The 18,362-nt window shown below is 53.7% G+C and overlaps 1 protein-coding gene across 5 annotated transcripts in view; it reads left to right on the top strand.

Annotated features, from left to right (window-relative positions):
• Otof (otoferlin) overlaps nt 1–18,362 on the top strand; it is a 97,730-nt gene that overhangs the window by 65,992 nt on the left and 13,376 nt on the right. For all 5 annotated transcript variants that reach the window (XM_052184774.1, XM_052184771.1, XM_052184773.1 and 2 more), the window contains 20 exons: nt 4,461–4,523; nt 4,953–5,037; nt 8,948–9,107; nt 10,084–10,270; nt 10,473–10,659; nt 12,388–12,611; nt 13,031–13,139; nt 13,574–13,754; nt 13,872–13,992; nt 14,432–14,532; nt 14,633–14,723; nt 14,840–14,956; nt 15,201–15,353; nt 15,653–15,842; nt 15,986–16,110; nt 16,454–16,588; nt 17,036–17,197; nt 17,334–17,453; nt 17,913–18,074; nt 18,199–18,361. In XM_052184774.1, coding sequence (XP_052040734.1) covers nt 4,461–4,523; nt 4,953–5,037; nt 8,948–9,107; nt 10,084–10,270; nt 10,473–10,659; nt 12,388–12,611; nt 13,031–13,139; nt 13,574–13,754; nt 13,872–13,992; nt 14,432–14,532; nt 14,633–14,723; nt 14,840–14,956; nt 15,201–15,353; nt 15,653–15,842; nt 15,986–16,110; nt 16,454–16,588; nt 17,036–17,197; nt 17,334–17,453; nt 17,913–18,074; nt 18,199–18,361 — 2,836 coding nt within the window. The remainder of the gene's footprint in view (nt 1–4,460; nt 4,524–4,952; nt 5,038–8,947; nt 9,108–10,083; nt 10,271–10,472; nt 10,660–12,387; nt 12,612–13,030; nt 13,140–13,573; nt 13,755–13,871; nt 13,993–14,431; nt 14,533–14,632; nt 14,724–14,839; nt 14,957–15,200; nt 15,354–15,652; nt 15,843–15,985; nt 16,111–16,453; nt 16,589–17,035; nt 17,198–17,333; nt 17,454–17,912; nt 18,075–18,198; nt 18,362) is intronic.

Below are 18,362 nucleotides of genomic sequence, written 5' to 3'. Positions count from 1 at the left end.
GCCCCCCAACATGGGAACAGGAGCAACTGGGAGTTAGGAGGACAGAGTCACCAGCCCCAAGGTCTTGATCTCTTACAACCCAGCATGCTGCATACCACAACCAACCTCTGCACCCCCAGCATGAACCCCAACCTGGCCCTGCTAAGGCTACATCCATGAACTGCTAGTAATGCCTGTGAGCACCTCGTAGCACCCACTGCTGCTGTCCAGGTCTGAGCCAGAGGACAGCTCAGATCACACCAGCCTAGCCCAGGAGCCACTGGTACCATGAATGTGTCCTTCCAGACAGCAGATCTCTCCTGCACCTGTAGATACATCAGTGCCCATCATAGGTGGATACTGTTGTCCACTGCATTTACAGGGACACTGAGACTCCAGGGCCTTGCTGGTCATATTGGGGGTATCTGCCCTTTCTGCCATGTTCCCTTCTTGGTCTCCTGAGCCCCTGAAAGGCTTCTCTCCAGAACACAACCTTGACTTCAGCTGTGAGAAAGAAAATGACTCCTGCTCCCTCCACTTGAGACTCCACGGGAGTGAGGGGTGAGGGACCTCAGAGACTTAAGCGTTTGATCTCTCCATCTTACAGAGGAGATAACTGAGGCTTCAGGTCAGAAAGAGCCTTCCTACTGCCCTCAAGGGTATTATTTTTTGACTACTGGGCTCCAGATGGAACCCTGCCATGATTGGCTCTGAAGAAGGTAGCTAGGTCTTCCCTGAAGTCTGAGCACATTCCAGCTGTCTAAAAGTCTGTCCTGGGCTTCCTGTCCTAGGGGGAGTGCCCAGTCTATCTACCGCAGTGACTTCAGTTAGCAAGGAGGACCAGGCTAGCTCAAGTAGTGCATCCATGTCCTGTGCCTTGCAGTGTAGGAAGGGCTGATGGTGCCCTTGGGCAGCTGGGCAGCCTCCAGCTGTGCACCTGCAGGACCCAGGAATACTTCGCCCAAGCTTGAGCAAACTCCTGTATAACCACAGCCCACCATGTATCCCGCTGGCCCCTGGGACAGAACATTACTGCTCAAGGGCCCTCCGGCCGTGGATGGAACCAGGATATCCAACCTAGATATCTGATTCTATATCAGGACACATTCCTGACTGGAAAGCCTCTGTCTTAAATAAGGGTCCACTTTCCTCTGATGACTATAGCGATGAATCCCGGTGACTCTCTGTGGTTATTTGATAGTGAGTGACTTGGGGGGTCCACCTTGCATCAGATCCATGTACCTCACATTTCAGTCAACTTGCTACTCCTTCCAATGTAGCTCCCCAGCTCTGGGGAACCCTAGCAAACTCTTACGAAATCCTAGTTTAAAGGAAAGAGACAGAAACAGAATCGGGGCTACTTGGCTTTGTGCAAAAGAGCAGAATGATCTGGAAGAGGGTCAGAGATGATCTAAGAGGAGGGAGTGGATTCCAGCTGTGGTCTTCAACTGTGGTTGGCCTTTTGTGTTTCTATCCCTGGGTGGATAAGGGGCTGCAGGTCTCCCCTGCCACACTCACAGCCCAAGATGCCAATAGAAAGCCTCCTTACTGTAGCAACTAAATCTCCGCAGATGCTGGCAAATGTCTCATAGGAACTAAGCTCACCCCCAGAGAAGCCCACTCCTCTGCACTGCGTCGCTCTGATTGTTTGCAGCCCAGGAATGGCCTCTTTCCTTTCTTTTCCCTTTCAGTGAAAAACATTGTCTTAGTTAGGGTCTCTGTTGCTGTGAAGGGACACCATGACCCAACAACTCTTATAAAGGAGAACATTTAATTTGGGGGTCTTGTTTACAGGTTCAGAGGTTTAGTCCATTATCATCATGGCAGCCATGGTACTGGAAAGGTAGCTGAGAGTTCTAAATCTGGAGTCACTAGCAGCAGGAAGAGAGAGTAACATTGGGCCTGGCTTGAGCATTTGAAACTTCAAACCCTGCCCACAGTGGCACACTTCCTCCAAGGCCACACCTACTCTAACAAGGCCATACCTCCTAATTCTTTTAAATAATGCCACTCCCTATGAGCCTATGGGCGCCCTTTTCTTTCAAACTGCCACAAACATGCCTCTAGCCATAAATGTGTATTGGTCTTGGAAAGTTCTCTAGGAAGTAGGAATCTTCCTTTGGTTCCACTAGAACAGTAAAAGCTGATGTGAACCATCAACTGACTCTAAGCAATCCTACAAAAGAATCCTGCTCAGAAAATACAGGGATTATGACTCTAGCCAGCTCAGAGCACAAGGGGCCCCAGTGAGCCAGCTCCTTCCATGGGTCTGCTCCAGGTCCTACCCACGTGGCCTAGTCGCTCATCAACACAACTTTAAGCCAAACTGGGAATAGGAGGCTTTAGGCATTTGTCCTTCCATAATAACCTGGTCCCACATGGACCAACACAAACCCCCTTCTCTATACAAACACGTGGTCAAGCTGGCCAGCCAGTGACCACCCCTCCTCCCACCATTACCTTTGCCATGGGCCCTTCATCCCCAAAACTCTAGCCTCATGCTATGACCTATGACCCTCGTTCTGCCTTTGCCTTTTTTCTGTCTCTTTCCTTCTCCCTTGCCCATGTGGCACTTTACTGCAGAATATCCTAAACACAAACAGGACACCCTATGGACGCCCAAGGACAGGACCAGAGTCTGTCACCCTCACCTAAGCATGGCTTTACCTCCACTTCCAGCCAGATCTCCAGAGATCTCCCTTAGCTCCTCCATGCACAGTAGACGTATCAGCTGTCCCCATCCTCTCAGTCTCTGTCACATCCCTGTCACATCCTTCATCTCATTGCCCCTCCTTCCCAGGAGTTCCCATGACACTCTCCCAATTCTCTCCAGAACCTTTCCCAAGCTTCCTAACTTGCCATGGCTTTCTCCACCCACCAAGAAAGTCTGCGGCTTCCTAGAGTCCCTACGGAGCAGGCTTCCCCTCTGGTATCTTCTCGTGTCTCCTCCATCCCACAGCTTCTGCCACCATCCTCATGCTGGTGGTTCACTCCCAGATCCAGACTCCAGAGCCACAGGCCCTCGCCCCAGCCAGCCCGCCTGAGACTTATCAGCCATGTACAGTGAGCGTTTACTGTGCTCTCATCAACTCACAACTGAGTCCTGTCGTTTTGATTTTATACCCATGCCTCCCTGCGTTTGTGTGGTCATGCCCATGGAATAGGAGAGTGTGGCGGCCTAATGTCACCATTCCCACAACGCAAGGGTAAACTGAGACTCTGGAAAGGAAGCAACGATCCAGCAGTTAACAGCTAGATGTCACAGGCTTTAATAGGCAGCACATCAGCCAACGGGGCTTAAGTGTTAGCTGTAAAATAGGGGTATGGGAAATGGAGAGATGGCTCAGAGGTTAAGAGTGCTGGCTGCCCTTCCAGAAGTCCTGAGTTCAATTCCCAGCAACCACATGGTGGCTCACAACCTTCTATAATGAGATCTGGTGCCCTTTTCTGGCATGCAGACAGAAAACAGTATACATTTAAAAAGTAGATAGATAGATAGATAGATAGATAGATAGATAGATAGATAGATAGATAGATAGATAGATGGATGGATGGATGGATGGATGGATAGATAGATAGATAGATAGATAGATAGATAGATAGATAGATAGATAGATAACCATATCACAGATTTAAACAGGTTATTGACAATGACGATTGACTACAACCAGAAACACCTGCTCTTGGGATATTTCCTCTAACCAAAGCCCTGTGGTAACATTAGATTCTCTCCCTTGCCCACAAGTTCATCAAAGCAGCAGTAGCTGTGCTCACTGCCCACTCCCCCTCCCCATTCCAGAGCATCCAGGGTAAGGATGGGGAGCGTGAGTGAGCGTGGGGCTCGCAGCAGAGGAGAACAGTCACAGAGCTGCGTTTCTCTTTTGTGGCCAAGGAAGTGCCGTCTCGCCCTGAGTGCACCTGTCTGATGATTTTATCTTTTAACACTTCTTGGGTTAGGGTGTATTTCCCAGGTAGCATCGTGGTGTGGTGGTAATCTGTATACCCTTCCACGCCATGGTGTACCTCACAATCAATAGCCTGCTTGATTCTGTAGCATGGTAGTTGATGTCCACACCCCTATTTTATAGTTCTCTGAGGGTTGTGCTAAAGTACATGTGTATAAGTCTATTCTACGAAAAGGACACAACTAGCTGAGAGCCCAGATCTGCTGGCTCCTTGGTCAGGGCTCTTGGTCACACAGCCTATAGACAAGGAGTACTCAGCTTCTGACATTGTTGCATGACATCATCAACAAATATGGTGGGCCTCCGGCAGCATGAACATAGGTGTTAGTAGACAGTTCCGTGCCCCAGTAGGAGATGGGGCTCTACTCCTCACCATTCAGTCCCTCAGAAGCCAGTGGGTCACCACTACTCCCATGTGAGCTTTGAGCCTCGTGGGGAAATGGGGGATTCGGGCAGGCACTGCTCGGAGGGAGGGGCCGCCAGCGACGGCACTCTGATCTTTCTCCCCCCCCCCAGTACTTCGTCTTTGACTTCCATGTCTCTCCTGATGTCATGTTTGACAAGATCATCAAGATCTCGGTGAGTGGAGAGCAGCTGCAGCTGGCAGGCAGGGCCATACTGACTAACGCAGGACCTCGGCCCAGCCTTGCAATGTGCTGTTCATAACATGGCAGCCCTGTGTCTGGATGCATGGCTGGCCAAAGGGTAACCGAGAATGGATAGTGGCCCCCTCTTGCCCCTTCAGCCTGATTCCTCTGTAGAATGTAAAACCTGCTCATCTATGTGACAGCAGTGAAGGGAAGGGGGGACATGGCGTTGGGCAGGAGAGGCTGATGGTAAACTTCAGCGAACCAGCCCTGGTCCCTACCAAATACCTTCTCACTTTACTAAGAAAGATGGAGGTAACACTATGTCCATCAGTGGCCCCTGCCCCTGCCCACCCCCATCCCCAAAGGCTTCTTTCTCCCTGCCGAGCCTGACTGGCTGCTTGTGATTCTACTCTGGAAGGTTATCCATTCTAAGAACCTGCTTCGAAGCGGCACCCTCGTGGGTTCCTTCAAAATGGATGTGGGGACCGTGTATTCCCAGCCTGGTGAGTAACCCCTTAAGAACAGGTTCATGTGTACAGCACCAGAAGCTACATATCAGACCATTCTTGCTATATCGGTTCCCAGGTCATCCATCAAGGAGCATAGACACAGCGCACTGGCCGTGAGGTGGCAGCCACGGGAGTGGCAGTGAAGTAGTGTGCACTCTACACACAGGTGTACGAATCACGTGCGCCATGTCTGATAGGTGTTTGCTCATTATGAGGGAAGGGATCTGGGAATAACAGTACAGAGAGGTAGCTTAAATACACAGGGCACGTGAGAACATCACCTCCCTTGCTTCATATGAGAGCAGTTATATAGAAGGCAGTGAGAGCCCTGGAGGGGCTGTGCCCACCCACTGCCTCTGGCTGGCACCTGCTGAGCAGAAAAGACCCTGCTGCCCTTACAAAATCCCCATCACCCCCTCTGAAGTTAAGAGACCTAAGACTTACAGATGTGCCAATGTTTGGCTCAGCCAATCATCTAGTCAGGGGTAGGGCATGTGGTATCTGTCAAGTGAACCACCCAACCTAAGTGTGGTGACAACCAGTAGCAACTGTAATGAGCAACTTTGGGGACTCCAGGCTCTAAAATCGCTTTTCACAAGGAACCCCAGTCCCCCTAGGAGAAGTCATGTCAAGAGAGGCTGTGTCTGATTATAATTCCGCAAGTACCTATGGTCAGCACTGTAACACTCAGAAGTTGGTATGGAAACCCCAAGTGATGGTTTAGAGCAGCAATTCTCAACCTGTGGGTCGCAACCCCTTTGGGGTTTGAATGACCCTTTTTCATAGGGGTCACCTAGGACCATCAGAAACCACAGGCATTATGATTCACAACAGTAGCAAAATTACAGTTATAACGTAGCAATGGAAATAATTTTATGGTTGGGGGGTCACTACAACATGAGGAAGCAGTTAAAGGGTCACAACATTAGGAAGGTTGAGAACCACTGGTCTAGCGGTCTTGTCACTACATGGCCAACCTTGGGGATATCCATATCCCTGAAGCAAAACTACTTAGAAGTCTATAATTACCACCCTTTATTGGTGACAATCAATCCAATCCAAATTGTCACATGTGACCCTCATAAAGCCATTAAAGACACAGCCACATCCCTCCTCTTCACAGAGGAGCCAATGAGCAGAGAGTGTGGCTTGGAAGAGCCACTAAGAAGTAGGCGGAACAGTTGGCACTTTCTTGTGTCCCTAATAACACTCAGCTGGTACCCACTGTGACAGTGACTTGTATCAGGAGATGTGAGTCTAAGACACGAACTCACTGGTCAAAGCATTCCAGATGTGTGAGGCCTAAAAACACCTGTCGGGTATCTGTCGAGATAGACAGCTGGAGTGGGTGTGTATCTCAGTTAGTGGGGTAGCTGCCTGGCATACCCAAAGTACTGAGTTAAATCCTCTGCACTCTATAATCCAGGTGTGGTGGCACCCAACTATAATCCTAGCACTTGGGAGGTAAAGGCCAGAGAATCAGACGTTCAGGGTCATTCTTAGCTATATATCAAGTTCTATAACTATGATTCATGAAAAGAAAGAAAGTCAGATAGGCCTGAGATGATAAGGAGACTTACCTAAGAGGGAGAGTCTGCTCTCCTGGTACCCAGGCCTTCCCACTGCCCCGCCCAGAACGGAAGCCTCAAGGGAATGACAGAGCTGGGTGTCTGCTCCATCGCTTCCCAGGAGGCGTGCCCAGCCGTGCTCCATGGGTCTGAGTGCTGCCAGGGCCTCTGAAGATGGCCTCCTCTCTAGGCTGAGTGTCAGCAGACCTTCAGCCAAGGCAGAGCAGGAGGTAGAAAACTTAGTATGCACCACGGTGACTGAGCTCTGATTGAGAAAATGCTCTGAGGGCAAAGTGGAATACCCCCTAAATCCCAGCACTCGGGAGGCAGAGGCAGGGGGATCTCTTTGTTTGAGGCCAGTTTGGTCTACAGAGAAAACGCTGCTGTCATGGAGGAGGTGGGCTCAGACACTGGACAAGTCTAACTTCTCAATCCATGTAGACGGAGTTGTTCCCATCTGATGTAAGGAAACCGAGACTCTCCAAGTCCAAAACAGTGGAGTAACTGGCAGATAGAACTTGAGCTCAGGCCTTTGTGGGCCTCAGATGCAGTCTCTCCACTAGGGTAACCCTCTCCCAGACTTGACTGCTCCTCCTGGTAACCTTGCAGATGCATGGCCAAGTGTGACTTGATTGCAAGTGCAGAAAATTGCTCACTGCTGCCCTCTGCTGGAGATGAGTTGTAGCTGCCTAAGTCAGAGCGGCTACCCTTTCTGGCTCTCTCTGGTTGTTCCTGCTTCTCCAGGTGGAGCTCGCAACATCCAGAATTGAGACCTCAGGGGCCATGAACCCGGTGTGCACCCCACACAAGTGCCCCTCAGCTTCATCCCTGACCTCATCTAGCCCGAAGTGAGACACTCACACCTACATTTTAGACAACTCCATTTCATGTATGTCAGACCCAAATTTGCCGCCAGTATTTTTTGTCACCTATAATCTTAAGCCATGTTTCTGGGTTTATCTTCCAATTTCTTTTGGATTTAAAGGTAAATTTTGTGTTGCCCAAATCTTGATCTTTCCTTGCCACATTCACTCAGTTTCACCCAACCCTGTACATGCCTATCTTCCCCACTCACACAAACATCTACTCCTTTGTCCACAGCATAACAGACCCTGCTATAAATTAACTCCCCTACCATCTGTCTACCCATACATCCCCAAGACCAGCAGGCAGCCACACTCAGCCCTGGTCCATCTCGCCAGCTCCTTCCTACCTATACCTGCTCAGAGCCGTGAGGTTCTGGGAACCTGTGGCACCCTCCTCCTGAGGCCACCAGCTCAGCAGAGGGGCCCCAGGGACTCCAAACATTAAGGTTTCCTGGCCCCTCACTGCCCTTGACTCTCATTTGACACTGCCGTTGCCATGACAGCTGGGCCAGTCCCCCTGCCCTAACATCAACTCAAGGGAGTCACTGGGCTCAAAACCTTGAAAGACACAGGGGGAAAGGGAGGGAGGCTGGGTGCGTTCTGAGCCCCAGGAGATTTCAATACTGCAGGAAACTATTAAGCAGGTCTCCCCACCTCCTACCTTATCAGTAACTTTAAAATCAACCCAGTTGGGACAAATCTTCCTAAAATGCCTCCTTTGCTGACACTTGTACCTTTCTCCACACTGTCCTGTGTCCTGGGGACACTGGAAGGCACGCTGCTAATCTCTGCTCCAGTCTAAACATGGACAGGCTTTGTGTAGGTGATTTCTGCAGTGGGAGGCATGTACCTGGGGCCCTGTGAGCACCAAGAGGTCAGGGCCTGTTCCTCTGAAGGGGTCAGGGGACGCTGCATGGAAGGGGAGACTCTTGGATAAAGTGATCAGTTTTCCAGCTAACTGAGGAGGAGAAGGAAGGTGGGAACATTCAGAGCAGACACAGTGGCCTAGAGTTTGGCTCTGTGCAAGCTCAGGAAGCAGTGAGTGCTTTGTCTGGACAGTCCTGCGGGGGTGGAGCCAAGCAGGGAAAAGAGTAGCAGGATTCCCTTGCCAAATGTTTGGGCTTCACCTCAAGGCACAGAGAGACTCAGAAGGGCTGAAAGGGGAACCCTGATAGGAGAAACCTCTATTATTGAAGGCCCTATCTAGCAGCTATATGGGACCAGCTGTGTGTGTGTGGGGGGGGGGGGGGCGTGACAAGCTGAGAAACTGACTTGGAAGCAACTGACACGTGCTCCTGGGCAGGGTCTTGCCCCCCTCTGTCTTCACTGGGTGGGTGCAACCAGAGCCGTGGCCTCAAGTCTCCTGGGCCTGCAACCTTGAGCTTGCAAGGCCCAGCAAGCACTCAGCTAGGATGCCCTGTGGACTCCTGGGATAGATGGCAAATGCAATGCCCTTCCTCACCACTGCAGAACACCAGTTTCATCACAAATGGGCCATTCTGTCAGACCCCGATGACATCTCTGCCGGCCTGAAGGGTTACGTAAAGTGCGACATTGCTGTGGTGGGCAAGGGAGACAACATCAAAACACCCCACAAGGCCAACGAGACAGATGAGGATGACATCGAAGGGTGAGGTTCCGTCTTCCCCAGAGACTGGCACACAACCCTTCGTTCCCCCAAAGGAAACTCCTGGAGTGGCCTGAACCCAGAATTCTCACCATCAGCCCCTTTACTCCCACACTTCACCCTGCCGGTCTCTCCTCCAGGGCCCACGGCAGTGTAGTCACTGGGGTTAATGGGAGGTAGTGCTTTGACATCCAGACTTCTGACTGAGAAAGCTGGTGGGAAGAAGAGGTGTATGAGGAGTCCTCCCACTGCCAGAGCCCGCGGACCCCAGTGCCATGCACTCGGATGAGATGTCACTCAGGGGCCGCAGAGAGTGGCTGCTAAGAAACACTCTGGAACATTGTCTGGACCCTCAGAACGCTCCTGGATCCAGTGGGCCTGGTCTTCCATGGGCTGGGAGAGGAGACCAGCAACTGGAAGTTCTTGTCTCGGGGAGGACCCAAAGCTGTGAACGTGCTCGCCACACTTAGCATCCCGCACTCACTTAGCATCTTGCACTCACTTAGCATCCCGCACTACAGTTTACAAAGCACTGTAGCTTGCATACCGCTTTCCTGAGATGTGGCTGTTAATATTAGCGCCACCTTAGCGAGGAAAACGCTGAAGCTTCTCCTTCGGTTGGAAGTGTTTCTTAGAATCCTAAAAATGGCTAGACGCCATGAGTTAGTGTCTTTAGTCACAGTCTGGGTCCTCTCAAGCTGTCCTTCCCAGATTAGGCCAAGCCCCAGGCAGCTGCTAAGATTGTGTGTGTGTGTGTGTGTGTGTGTAAGAGAGGGAGACACACAGACTGACAGACAGACAGACACAGAGAGCACATATGCAAGCGTGTGCTTGCTTTGCCTCATCTCCTCCCTGCCCACCATCCTCGCTGCCTCTCCTTCCATCATGATCCTCGCATGGCTCTTGGTCTAAGGACCTAAGAGGCAAAGAGGGCCCTCCAAGCCCACCCATGGAGCTGACACGCTGCCTGTGCTCACAGGAACTTGCTGCTCCCTGAGGGCGTGCCCCCTGAACGACAGTGGGCCCGGTTCTATGTGAAAATCTACCGAGCAGAGGGCCTGCCCCGGATGAACACGAGCCTCATGGCCAACGTGAAGAAGGCGTTCATCGGCGAGAACAAGGACCTCGTGGACCCCTATGTGCAAGTCTTCTTTGCTGGACAGAAGGTGTGGGGGACAGAGGTGCTGAGGGCTGGGAGGGCGGGCTTGGGGGAAAGGTGATGGTGGGAGGAAGGGGCAGACCAGGAGAAGGCTGAAGCCTCCAGCTGGAAAGCACACACGCACGTGCACAGGTGTGCGCACACACACACACACACACAGGTACACACACACACACACCAACACACACGCTGTGACTTCATCCCACCAGGGTAAAACATCGGTGCAGAAGAGCAGCTACGAGCCGCTGTGGAATGAGCAGGTCGTCTTTACAGACCTGTTCCCCCCACTCTGCAAACGCATGAAGGTGCAGATCCGAGACTCCGACAAGGTCAACGATGTGGCCATCGGCACCCACTTCATCGACCTGCGCAAGATTTCCAACGATGGAGACAAAGGTCAGCGGCACAGCACCGATGTATCAGGGGGAGAATGGGGTATGATGGGAAGAGTGAATGAGGCCCCTTTCCCTTACACCACCTCCGACTCCAGCCAGACGGGGCTTCTAAGGGTCTCACTTGTAGCCCCTGCCCTATGGAAACGGGGGACATTATAATTCAAGACCTCTGGGAGCTGACCAGATTTAGCGATAAGCTCTGCTGCTTTTGCACCTGTTTCCCCATTGACCAACCGAAGCGTCTTCATACAGTCCAGCGCCCATTCCCTGTGTGTGCATTCTCCATGTCTTTCCTAGTAACTGATGAGAACTGTAACAGCTGTCTGCAGGCCTGTGAGAACTGACGTAACCCAGAATCCAGGAGCACAGTGAGAAAAAATGCCATCCCCATACCCCCTAATACTTCCAGACAGACAGACATGATACCAAGTGACCAGAACAGCAGGCAGAAGAAATAGGGCCCACGGTGCAGTTCCACATGTAGAAGACACGCAGAACGGGTGAATCCAGGAGAAAATAGGCTTGTGCTTCCAAGAACAAAGACAGAGTGGTCAGAAGCGCCTGCTGAGGAGGGCGGGGCTTCTTCAGGGTGGCCAGAAGTGTGATGGAATATGATAGTGGGCGGACAACGTAGTGAACATACTATAGCCGCCCAAACGTGCACTTTAAATGCCAAATTTTATATGTGAACTGCAACTAATCTTTTTGTTTTATTTACAAAACTAACAAAAAATTAAATATAGGAGCTAGGGAGATGGTTCGGGAGGATCTGAGTTTAAATGCCAGAACCTATGCTCACCCCGTCCCCCCCAAAAAAAATCAGGGGTTGATGACACTTGTAACCCAGCCGTAGGGAGGCAGAAACAGGATCTCCGGACGGAGCTCCTTGAATCCCAGCTAGACTAGCCAGCTTGCCAAGTTCTAAGCCATTGAGAAACTCTGACACACACACACACACACACACACACACACACACACACACACGACACCTGAGATTGGCCTCCCTGTGCACACAGGGCTCCCATACACACATCATAAATATGCATACACATAATCAATAGTTTTGACTGTTTGTTCATGTCTTACCATATAGACCAGGCTGGCCTCAAATTCACAGAGATCTGCCTGCTAGAATTAAAGATGTGTATGCATATCCAGATTCTGACAAATAATTGTTTCAAAGAAAATACATGAAGAAGGAGATTTGCATAAGGCGAGAGTTGTTGACTGAGGCCCATCAAAGCCTAATCATGAGAGAAGACACTTGTCCAAGACAGAGGACAAGGCTCCTCTCCAGCCCCAGGCCCTGCTCAGCCCACCATAGTCACAGCCCTGGGTGCTTCTGTCTCAAGCAGCTGACCACCCACAAATAACCAGGGGGACACAGAGCGGATGGAGGTCCCCTGAGCAGGGGAGGCCTGGCAGATGGGCATCCTACACCCGAAACAGAACAAACAGAGTGGACTCATGTTGATGAGTTCAGGAAAAGCTGGCACCTGCCCACAGGTGGGGCCTGGCTCTCTCTCTTACACACCTCACCAAGGCCCCCACAGGAACTCAGGTCAAGCCAGAGGCACTCTGTAGGCATGAGTGAGAAGGGTGCCCACACCTGCCTGGTACCCAACAGACAAATAGCCTTGAGCTCAGTACCCAGAAGCCACAAATATACCTGCATCCGGGGTGAGCCTTGGGTATAACAGTCTTTCTACCTCTCTCCTCACTGCCTCAGGCTTCCTGCCTACCCTCGGTCCCGCCTGGGTGAACATGTACGGCTCCACACGCAACTACACGCTGCTGGACGAGCACCAGGACCTGAATGAGGGCCTGGGGGAGGGTGTGTCCTTCCGTGCCCGCCTTATGTTGGGACTGGCTGTGGAGATCCTGGACACCTCCAACCCAGAGCTCACCAGCTCCACGGAGGTGCAGGTGGAGCAGGCCACGCCTGTCTCAGAGGTGAGGACGAGGCCGCATGTCCAGATCCCTCACTGGACCTTCCTTCCCCTCAGCATGCAGCTGAGTTCCGGTTTTCCCCAGTGCTGCCCTGTCTACTCAGAGGCCCTCACCTGACCCCTTTTCCAGACCTCAGTGCCCATCTGCTGCTGACCTAGGCCTTACCCAGCGATCCCATTATAGCCACCAGTGACCACTGGCACCCACCTCTGCCCCTCCTCTCTGCCCCGACTGTCCCTGTATCTACAGAGCTAACCATTCTCTCAGAAACAACTAGGGCGTGAGTCCAGACTGCCTAGCCTCAAAGCTGGATAGGACGCACCTCAACTGTCGGCCAGAAGCCTGTCTATGACATTAGGACCCTGACCCAGGCCTGCTGGCCCACGAGAGCTCACCATTGGGTCTACCTGCCTCCCCCACAGAGCTGCACGGGGAGGATGGAAGAATTTTTCCTATTTGGAGCCTTCCTGGAAGCCTCAATGATTGACCGGAAAAATGGGGACAAGCCAATTACCTTTGAGGTGACCATAGGTGAGTGCTGAGAGCATAGGGAAAGTTTTGGGCTCCTGGTTGTCACTGCTGTCATTGTGCCCCAGGCTTCAGAGAGCGGGCAACATTGATGTGTTTCCTATGACCGTCCCCAGACATCCACAAAGCAGCTCTGGTTCTTGGGAGTGTAGTTGAAGTCAATCATCACTCTACCAAAGGGAACTAGAATGTCAGAAGAAAGTAGGGGGACCCCCCCCCAATGCCCTGTGGTGGAGAAGAAAGAGAAGAAATCTAGGCTATGCTCTGGGTTGGGCACAGCCATCATCAGAGCACTCCTTGTGGTTGACACGGGACCCTTCCTTGGGTGGTGTTACCTGAGGCCTGTTCTCTGACTTTACCTCTCCAAGAGAAATTCACGGAGGGTGGAGTGAGTGAGGGAAAGACTGCAGGCCTCTCACGAGCCACTCTTTGTCCAGGAAACTATGGTAATGAAGTTGATGGCATGCCACGGCCCCCACGGCCTCGGCCCCGGAAGGAGCCTGGGGATGAAGAAGAAGTAGACCTGATTCAGAACTCCAGTGACGATGAAGGTGACGAAGCCGGAGACCTGGCCTCGGTGTCCTCCACCCCACCTATGCGGCCCCAGATCACAGACAGGTGGGCCCTGCCATTGCCCATCCTCGAGTGGCCTTGGCCCTTACACACACACACACACACACACCCCAGAAGCCTAGACCTCAGCATCCCTCAACCTTCCTCTGCACCCCGCCCCAGGAACTATTTCCACCTGCCCTACCTGGACTGCAAGCCCTGCATCTATATCAAGAGCTGGTGGCCCGACCAGCGGCGGCGCCTCTACAATGCCAACATCATGGAGCACATTGCTGACAAACTGGTGAGCCAGGCTGCAGGTGGCGGGACCTGGGAGAGTGGGCGTATGTGAAACACAGGCTGGCTCTCCAGAGGCTTGTCTTGAAATACAGAAAGGGGACACCCACAGGGTCCCAGAGCTCTGGAGTAGAGTCCAAGGGTCTGGGCTCTCCGAGGCAGCTGATCAGGCTACTTTAGGTCTACACAGAACCTCTCTCCAGCCCTGGGTCCTGCTCTGTTCACTCTGGTCATAGCTCAGAGTACCTCTTCCTGAAGGAGCTTAGGACCCATGGATAACCAAGAGAACCCAGTGTCTACACCAGGCCCTGGGGAATTGGTGGCTCCTTCATAATATATAAATAGAGTGGCCTACATCACTAGATTCCTCTTTCCTGGGGTGAATGGAAAAGACCTTGGAGAAGGAAGGCTAAGGCCCAGAATGTACTTGAAACCCTGCTTCACAGGAAGAAGGTCTGAATGATGTGCAGGAGATGATCAAAACGGAGAAGTCCTACCCAGAGCGCCGTCTGCGGGGTGTGCTAGAAGAACTCAGCTGTGGCTGCCAGTGAGACCGATGGAGAGGGCAGGGTGGGACAGGGGACACTCTAGCCAGGTCAGGGAGGAGACGGCTAAGTCCTGGCTCTTCTACCCCTACCCCTGTGCAGCCGCTTCCTCTCCCTCTCGGACAAGGACCAGAGCCACTCGTCCCGCACCAGGCTGGATCGGGAGCGCCTCAAGTCCTGTATGAGGGAGCTGGTGAGGCCACACTGGACCCCGTGATCAAGCCAATGAACAAGGGACATCTGTCTGTGAGGTCACGGCTCCAGCTGACGCCCAAAGCTGAGTGCCTCCTCCCACACTCTTCCCAACAGGAGAGCATGGGACAACAGGCCAAGAGCCTGAGGGCTCAGGTGAAGCGACACACTGTCCGGGACAAGCTGAGGCTGTGCCAGAACTTTCTGCAGAAGCTACGCTTCCTGGCAGACGAGGTGTGTGGCCTGAGCAGCACAGAAGGGCCCCTGGGCGGCCTCGACTGCTCCGATATCCATTGTTGACAAGGTTGAGCAAGCCCAGTGGGAGAGAAAGGAAGACCCAAGATGAGGGTCCTTCCCTTTCACGCCCCCAGCTTTTCCTCACCCAGGCCCAGCTCCCAGGAGTGTGGGTTGAGCAGACTCAGGGTACCACTGTAGTGAGGCCCCCTGGCGTGTGCCCTCCGCCCTCCCTCCGCTGCAGCCCCAGCACAGCATCCCTGACGTGTTCGTTTGGATGATGGGCAACAACAAACGTATCGCCTACGCCCGCGTGCCTTCCAAAGACCTGCTGTTCTCCATCGTGGAGGAGGAACTGGGCAAGGACTGCGCCAAGGTCAAGACCCTCTTCCTGAAGGTGCTGCAGGGGATGAGCAGAGGGTGGGTGGCTGGGGTGGGTTCTCGTAGAGACTCCGCTGAGGCGGCAAGCCTAACAGGAGGAGATGGAGCCCTTAACCTGCAGGTGCTCGGAGGTCTGGAGCCTGCCTGTCCCCACCCGCCTTCCCCTCTTAGTCTCTCACACCCAGCTCTGTCCACCGAGGGGGTAGGCGAGACCCTGTGCACCTCTGACTAAAACTTCAGCACCGCCTTGGGCCTCCCTTCCCCTGGGGGTCCTGGAAGTCCTCAGGCTCTCGGTGACCCTGAGCCTGCCCCTAGCTGCCAGGGAAGAAGGGCTTCGGCTCCGCGGGCTGGACGGTACAGGCCAAGCTGGAGCTCTACCTGTGGCTGGGCCTCAGCAAGCAGCGAAAGGACTTCCTGTGTGGCCTGCCCTGTGGCTTCGAGGAGGTCAAGGCAGCCCAAGGCCTGGGCCTGCACTCCTTTCCGCCCATCAGCCTGGTCTACACAAGTGAGTGAGGCCTCCTCATCCTGGGTGGGGTGCTCTCCCGGCTTGTACCCCCAGAGGGTCGTGTGTGTGTGTGTGTGTGTGTGTGTGTGTGTGTGTGTGTAGGTGATACATGGCACTGCTTAGCCCGCCGCTCTTCCCCACAGAGAAGCAAGCCTTCCAGCTCCGAGCCCACATGTATCAGGCCCGAAGCCTCTTTGCTGCTGACAGCAGTGGGCTCTCTGATCCCTTCGCCAGAGTCTTCTTCATCAACCAGAGCCAGTGCACGGAGGTAAGGGCCTGAGTGGGAGGGGCCTCTGGCTTTTGGGAGCACTGGGAGGCCGGTGCTACTGGTCTTCTAGGTCCCTAGATCTTCAGAAGGAAGCCCTTCAGGTAATCAGTCAGGCTAGTAGAAGCCAGCAGCTTGGACCATGCCCACAGGCTTGGACCACGCCCACAGGCTTGAACCACACCCACAGGCCAGGGAGACCAGCGGGGCCCTGGGAATAGACTTCACAGAAGCCTTGGTTTGGGGATTTCTGGGAAAGCAGGAGAATCAACCATTCCTGCCTGCAGGGTTCCCTGCATGGGAACAATGTCTGCCACTTCTTCCCCATCCCTCACCCCATGATCAGGTTCTGAACGAGACACTGTGTCCCACTTGGGACCAGATGCTGGTATTTGACAACCTGGAGCTGTACGGTGAAGCCCACGAGCTACGAGATGATCCCCCGATCATTGTCATTGAAATCTACGACCAGGACAGCATGGTACGGTGGGCCCTGGTGCCAGGAACCTCTAGCAGACCCTCCCCTGGTAGGTTCCCCACCCTCCAAGCTCTCTGCTGCTGCCTCTGTGGCTACTGGGTTGGTTGGGAAACTTTCCAGATGCCTCCTGCCCACCCGCCACAGTCTGATCCTTTTCCAGTCCCATGAGCCACTTGGGGACCAGGTGCAAACCATGGTGTTTCCCATCTCCTGGATAAACACTCCGAGGCCAGATCTTCCAGAGATGTGCCAGGAAGCCCTGTTGTCACAGCCCCACCCCCACCCCGGGGCTCGGATCCCTCCCTATGCTCAGTCACAATCGGTAGCAGGCTCCCTGCTTTCCATGGAGGTTCTGGAGTGGGGAGGAAAGATCATGAGGGGGCAACGCCGCCTACAAGCCAACTCAACTGTTGGGGTACCCAAGGGAACCCTAGAGTTTTTCTGTGTTAGGGCAAAGCTGACTTCATGGGCCGGACCTTCGCCAAGCCCCTGGTAAAGATGGCAGACGAGGCATACTGCCCGCCCCGCTTCCCGCCCCAGCTTGAGTACTACCAGATCTACCGAGGCAATGCTACGGCCGGGGACCTACTGGCTGCCTTCGAGCTGCTGCAGGTGGGGGGCAGAGCTGGGAGTCAGGGGGCCCTCGGCTCTCCGGCCTGCCTGCCCCTTCTGTTCTCGTGACACCAACTCACTGGGGAAGGGGCCCCTCCCTGGGCTCGCCACTGAGATGGATGACCTCATTCCTCAGATTGGGCCATCAGGGAAGGCTGACCTGCCACCCATCAATGGCCCAGTGGACATGGACAGAGGGCCCATCATGCCTGTGCCTGTGGGAATCCGGCCAGTACTCAGCAAGTATAGAGTGGAGGTGTGTGAGGGCTCTGCGCCCCTTCCTGCCCTGCCTGTGACCTTCGCCCAAGTCACCTGTTCCTCTCCCTTCACTCCACAGAGCACCATGACAGAGGTGCCCATTCCATGAGAGCCGTCAAACCCCTAGTCCTGTAGGGATGTTTCCATTTCAGAAAAAGATGCGGAGGGCCCAGAGTGGAGAGGACTTGTCCAAGAACACTCCTTAGAGCCAGCAGCACTGACGCAGGCCCCAGCCCAGGCTGTCCTGCTGCTCTGACAGAGTCACACCACTGTGCCCAGAGCCATTCCTGGCCCCCTGCCTTCCACAGTGATCATTACCCCAAAACCTCGATTTTGTGAGGACACTCGCTTCACGCAGTCTCCGCCATCCAGCTTTTCCTCCCACCCCGATTCCCCCGAGTGACCCTCTCCGGCCACTGCTGGCCTCCTTTACAGAACCGCCCTCTCCTGCCATCAGGTGCTGTTCTGGGGCCTGAGGGACTTAAAGAGGGTGAACCTGGCCCAGGTGGACCGGCCGCGGGTGGACATCGAGTGTGCAGGGAAGGGGGTACAATCCTCCCTGATCCACAATTATAAGAAGAACCCCAATTTCAACACCCTGGTCAAGTGGTTTGAGGTGGTGAGTGTAGGAGCTGACAGATCCGGGCGGGGCTCACTGTGACCAGTGCGGTTTGCCTTAGCCAGAGCCTCCTCAGCCCCTTTCTCTGAGATGTAGACTGTAAAATGTCACCACCTCCCCTCAGGACCTCCCAGAGAATGAGCTCCTGCACCCGCCCTTGAACATCCGGGTGGTAGACTGCCGGGCCTTTGGACGATACACCCTGGTGGGTTCCCATGCTGTCAGCTCACTGAGGCGTTTTATCTACCGACCCCCAGACCGCTCAGCCCCCAACTGGAACACCACAGG

The sequence above is a fragment of the Apodemus sylvaticus genome, chromosome 6, assembly GCF_947179515.1.
Source record: "Apodemus sylvaticus chromosome 6, mApoSyl1.1, whole genome shotgun sequence".
NCBI classification, from domain to species: domain Eukaryota; kingdom Metazoa; phylum Chordata; class Mammalia; order Rodentia; family Muridae; genus Apodemus; species Apodemus sylvaticus.
The sequence above is the reverse complement of the archived record's forward strand: the minus strand, read 5'-3'. Positions and strand labels throughout refer to the sequence as shown.